General features: G+C 33.5%; 1 protein-coding gene across 1 annotated transcript; it reads right to left on the bottom strand.

Moving 5' to 3' along the window:
* Positions 1–1,745: 1,745 nt before the first annotated feature.
* LOC149553651 (putative histone H2A.3) lies at positions 1,746–2,706 on the bottom strand. Its single transcript, XM_089789052.1, has 2 exons — positions 2,450–2,706; positions 1,746–2,245 (listed from the first exon to the last, which is right to left on the bottom strand). The coding sequence occupies exons 1-2, from the start codon at positions 2,636–2,638 to the stop codon at positions 2,024–2,026; spliced, it is 411 nt and encodes a 136-aa protein (XP_089645178.1). The 5' UTR covers positions 2,639–2,706; the 3' UTR covers positions 1,746–2,023.
* Between the last annotated feature and the right edge of the window lie 3,501 nt (positions 2,707–6,207).

Genomic DNA, 6,207 nt, shown 5'->3' with positions numbered 1-6,207 from the left:
AGTCATTTGGCAAGATCCCACAATTCTTCCTTTATCCCACAATCAAGCTACATAGAATGAACATTTTTTATCCCATTAAATGTGCTTTGTCTACAAGTTTTAGAAACGATAGATCTCCTCTTAAACTACCTTTTTACCCAAGATTATTGGCATTTTGTTCTAAATAAGCTAGATTTCTATATGTCATTACCTAACTTAATGTGGAATTTATTCCAAGCATGGCCAATTTTATATTTTACATCAATGTTTTCATGTCTTTGAAAGTGCCTCCATGCATCTATAGTATGGGCAATTTGATGGAAAAAAAACAAAAAAAAATTTAAACAAACATCATCTCCAATCCCTCAATTTCTAGAGGAATTAAAAAAATCAATTATTGCACTTGTTAATGCTTCAATAAATAAATATGAGTAAACATGATTTTTCTTTTTGGGATGGCTATGTTATTCATCAATGGAAGGGTTTACTTTTTCCTTCTCTTCCTACTCCATTGTGTTCATCCAAAATTCCTCTTCTCCAAGCCCAAACTAAGTGGATTCCCCCAAATGATGATTATTTCACTCTTCATTTTGATGGGACTTCTAAAGAAGATCCATCCAACTCTATTTATAGCATAGTCATTAGAGATTTTTAAAATCATGCGATTGCAACAAAATCATCTCCTCTCCCTCCATGTACTAATAACAAAGCTAAGGCCTTGGCCTTGCTTTTTGGTTTGAAACTTGCAAAATCAATATATATATTTATGTTACATGTTGAAAGAGATTTAACTATTATTATTAATGCATATATTAAACATCAAGTATATAATTGGTTATAATTGGTCCATATAGTATATATTGCATGAAATATTGTCTCTTCTTGATGCAATGTTTTAATGTTACATTATGCACACTTATAAAGAAGCAATCTTTTCACTAATTGTCTAACTAATTTGAGTACTAATGGGGTTTATATTAACTCTCCCCTCTTAACCTCCATAATTTCCCTAAGGTAATATTATGACAAAGAACATATTTAGAATAATGTTAAGCCTTTCTCATATACTATTTGATAGAATATTCTTTAAAATATTATATGCAATTTAGGTTCTTGAATTGCACTTGCATTAAAAGACTTTCTAATATTACAATCTCAATTAAAGTTTTAAATGAAGAGCAATGATGAAAGTTTTTAAGATAGTTTTTAGCTTACTTAGTTCTTGGTTTTCCAACACTAAACAATGAATTGTACTCATATGAATTTTGGCCTCTTTATAATTAAAATATTCTCCATTTGGAATTCACAACAACAAGATTCATTAATGTTGGTAGATACTCCCTCTTTATACAATATTTCTTCTTCTACATCCCTTTTTGTATCAATCAAAATTTGTCTTTTCTAATTCTTTTCTCCAAGAACTATTTTAAACTAATTATCATTAATATAAACATTATGCTTAGATTTAAAAAAATTATAATGCTTCACACAAAAAAACCAAAAAACCGAAAAAAAACACTTGGTTTATCATCAATTTGAATGAAATCTACATTTCCTTTAAACCACTCTAGTAAAGGCACTGAGAGATGAGAATAGGGATCGACGATAAGAACAAGAATTTGAAAGAGACCTGTACATTGCTATACGTCGCAATCGATGAAGGAAATCCAACAGTTCTTAAATAATAATTAATTTATTATGAAGTTAAAAATAAAATCATAATCCTACACAATCAGAAGCACACAATTCAAACCGACAAAACCAGAGGCGGCAAACACGAGAAACAATTCCATTAGAATACTATTGCAACAATTTTCTCTGCAATTTATACAATGACTATCGGAATGCAAGCCCCAAATCAGAGTAGGCCGCATATCCAAACAGTCGAAATCAGACAGTCACGTCTAAATTAGATCTGCAAAGTTTCGCGTCATCCCAACGATGCAACGAATTGCCCACCCGAAGATACCTAAAGTTAGAGAACAGAACAATCAATACAAAAGGATCTTAAATTTTATATGTACAAGCCAAACCAGCTAAATTCTCAGTCTTCAGCGGCGCCAGATTTTGCAGACCCTGCCGAAGAGCCCCCCTTTTTAGGTAACAATACGTTATGAATATTAGGCATAACGCCGCCATTAGCAATTGTAACAGCGCCTAAAAGCTTACTGAGCTCCTCGTCGTTACGGACCGCGAGCTGAATATGCCGAGGCACGATCCTCGTCTTCTTGTTATCTCGTGCAGCATTGCCGGCGAGCTCAAGAACCTGCACAACAATCCGATTTCAAAACCCTAGATCATTATGGAAAGCTTAATCCGAAATCAGGTTTTCAGCAGCCGCTTAATAGAAACTTAAAACCCTAGGTTATCACGGAAAGCTTAATTCAAAATCAAGTTTTTTCTGGCCATGGTACATCAAAACCCTAGATCACGACGCAAAAGCTTAAATCAAGATCAGATTTTTCAGTACCTCAGCGGCCAGGTACTCGAGGACGGCGGCAAGATAAACCGGAGCGCCTGCGCCTACTCGCTCAGCGTACTTCCCTGCCTTGAGAAATCGAGCAATTCGACCAACGGGAAATTGAAGGCCGGCCTTCGTGCTCCGTGAAGTGGCCTTCTTTGACCCGCCTGCGCCGCCCGCCTTTCCTCGCCCTGCCATTTCTCTACTCCGACGATCTGACTGATAGATCGAATGATCTTCCTCGCGGGATTTCTTCTTCTGCCTCTGGACTCCGCGTGTCGCTCCGCGGTTTTATAAAAAAGCGGTATCGGGCCTCCACTAATGAAAAAACACGCCACGGATCGAGATCTTAGCCGTTAGTTTTTGCCACTCGGAGGGCTCGATCATCGTGGAAGGGAAATGTGTCGCCACATTTCGTTTTGTCCCCGCGATTTGTTTTTCAGTTATTGAAGAAATCGCTCCACATTTTGGTTTGCGTGTCATGGGAAGATGATCATGGCTTATGATTTTGCCTCGCACTCCTCTCGTTTTAGGAATTCAGTTGGATTTACATAGCAGAGTAACTCGATTGGGTTAAATGGGAGGGAAATGTCTCTTTCCTTGCGGAGATACTAAGTACTTAAAAAAATGTAGGCTAGATTTCCCTTGATATATCCACTCAATCCTTATGTTCAAAGGAGAAGGGAGAGGATTATATACTTCGTTATTATTTTTCACTTTCAACGTGATATTTAATTTAAATTATTTTAAAAGTGTTATTATGATTTTTAAAAACTAGTTATTTAGGGGTTGTCTTATATGGACGCAGCTAAGCTCTTCACAATGTACCATCCATCAAATTTTATGAAACTTTGGTATTTCAAATTTCATAAACACAATAGATTTTCATGAAATTTTTAAGATTTGTTTATCTTATATTATTCTAAATCTTTTGTGTCATTTTATAAAGAACTTAGTAGATCATCTTGTATTAGTCTATCTTATTATTCCATAACATATGGAAATCTAAAAATAGAGTGTCTAGTACCATAGACTATTTTAAAGAAATCACAATCTCACTATGTGTATCAAGTTTCAAAATGAATTCATGATATTGCCACTTTATTTATAGATTCTACTATCCATGATTTGCATCAATCCACTCAATCCTAATGTTGGTCAAAGTTAAATTTTGATGGGGCTTGCAGAGGTAATCCAGGACTATCAGGGTTAGGATGTATTGTTTGTTCAGATAACGAATCATGCCTAACTAAATGCATCAAACCTTTAGGAGTAATGTCTAATAACTTAGTCGAATTAGAGGCCCTGACAGAAGGTTTAACTCTAAGTAGAGGGATATGTATTAACAAATTAGTTATCAGGAGACTCACAAATTATCCTCAATGCGTTAAGAAAAAGAGAGGCCCCAAATTGGACCCTTAATTCTAAACTAAAATATGTCCTAGCCATTGTTGATCAATTTGAATAAACAATCATAAAACATATTTACAAGGAAGGTAATAGAGAAGCAGATAATTTTGCTAACAAAGGAGCAAATGGAGAAGATATTCTAATAGGACAAGCTAATATGATAAGTATAAGTTAGATAGTTGTTCTTTAAGCAAAATTAGTTTACAACTTTTATTGTCAAAATAAACATGTTAAGTTTAGTTGATATCATGAAAGTTTAATGTTAATAAGTGACATATATTTGGTTATTCAAAAAAATTCTTTATATACTTTTTGGTTTTAAAACTAGAGTTAATAGGAAATCAGTTTCAATTTTGATTATGAAGCATACTTATTTTTGTTCTAACAACTTGATCGTAGTCAAGTTTAATTTTTAGGTTATATTCACAAGGATGAATCAAGAGCAAAGTTATAAATTTGGAAATAAAAAATAAATGCTAAAATTGGTTAAATTACTCTGAAATATTTATGTAAGGGTTACATACCTATCCATCTCTGATCTTTGGTACCCAATTGAGATGGTTTTTTAAATCTAAACCAATCTTGGGCCTCATGGCCTTTTACCTATCAAAAGAAGAAAAAAAATACCAGTGAGATTTTTTTCTTTAATTAATTAGAACTGGTGAGCTTAAGGGGCTTTCTAATGAATGGTTCATAAGGCACAAGAATTGGTGAAGGTTTTGTGAATGGAGTTGCAAGTAGAGTGGGTTTAACCAGGGAGGGAACTTTGTAGTTAAGCACTTGAGTTGGAGTTGTTAGTTTGTGGTGACTGATCAGGAAAGTATTGTACATACTTCATAAATTTTTGGGTTACAATTTGCCAATGGCACAAAATTTTGGGCTGCTATTTGCCATTCACAAATGACACAAAATTTTGGGCTACTATTCGCTAATTGGCTATTGTTTATATTCGCCAATGTATATCCAACATGTTCTAACTAATTTTAGCCCTAAAGCAAGAGAAATACCTGTATAAAAGGGGTTAGGGGTTAGGGATTGTTCCATAAGGTGATGCAAAAATTGGTTCTTGCAGCAATATTGAGCTGTAAGGGATTATGAATTGTAATCGGGTTGTAATCATTGGATTGTAATAATATTGGACTTGTTGTTTGGTGGACGTAGTCCAGGGTTTGGATGAACCACGTTAAATCTTGGTGTCTTGTGTTCTTTTCTGTGTGATCTATTATTTTCTGATATTGTTTGTATTTGCATGTAATTTCTATTTCTATTTGAGGTTTAAACCTAACAGGAGTAGTTTTAAGATGGGTGACCTCCCAAGAGGTCTCAGTGCTTCACCTTTGTGAGTGTCACCTAAATCCAATGAGTGCTAAGTGTTTTATTTATTCTCATGAGAGATGGATTCTTGTGTGAATCACTACTCATGATAAATGGGTCAATGAGTTTGACTCAAAAACTACACAATTGAATCCTGATAGCAATATTTCATAATTATAATCATCTAACATTAAAATAAAAATTTGAAAACATGGGTAGTTTGACTAAGAGATGTGTTGTCATTGATGTCAACATATTTCTACATTTGTACAATGTTGTATAGGCAAGTTGCAAGGATATACAGTGTAAAGAATGAATCGTTGTAGCTATTGTAGAGACCTAAATTTGATTACATAATTAAGTAATCCTATTTAATTATCTTCTAGGGTATGATTAATCAAATACTTAACATTTAATTAATTTATGTCATCCCTTAGATAATTAATCTAATTAATTGACTATAGTCAAATTAACATATTAACATGACAAGCAAGAGCATAAAACACAACAATAAAGTGTGAGCCTCTTAGATGAGAGGTCTTGGGTTTAACTATGGTCAAGCTTACTAATAATAATAATAATTAATCACAAAATATAATAATAATGAATCTTGGCTTCGGCCTATTACTAATAAAAAAAAATAAAAAATATAGATCAACACAACAACACACAGTCTGATTATTAATCAAAGTCCTCTTCCTCCATTAAATAAAATAATTCCTTAAAATTGCAGATCACTTGAACCATGAATTGCAAACAATAATAGAAAATTATAATCTATGAATTATGTGTAGTAAGTTGAGCAGATACAATTGCCAATCGATAAAACTTTTCTCCAAGGTCTTATTCGATAGTAGAGAAGATTGGTGCCAATGTTTAAGGGGAATTGAGAAGGAAAAAGAACATAGTGAATAGTAATTAGAGGGAACTTAGATTGGTCTTTATTTTATTACATCCAAGACTGAAGAATTAAATTGTACCTTACAAGCATCTTCCAAATTATATGGTTGATCAATTAAAAATGGACAAGGTGTCAACGGAAA

Source organism: Cupressus sempervirens, chromosome 6, assembly GCF_028749045.1.
Source record: "Cupressus sempervirens isolate cs-2001-9-10 chromosome 6, ASM2874904v1, whole genome shotgun sequence".
Taxonomy (NCBI): domain Eukaryota; kingdom Viridiplantae; phylum Streptophyta; class Pinopsida; order Cupressales; family Cupressaceae; genus Cupressus; species Cupressus sempervirens.
This window is presented reverse-complemented; position numbering and strand designations above follow the sequence as displayed.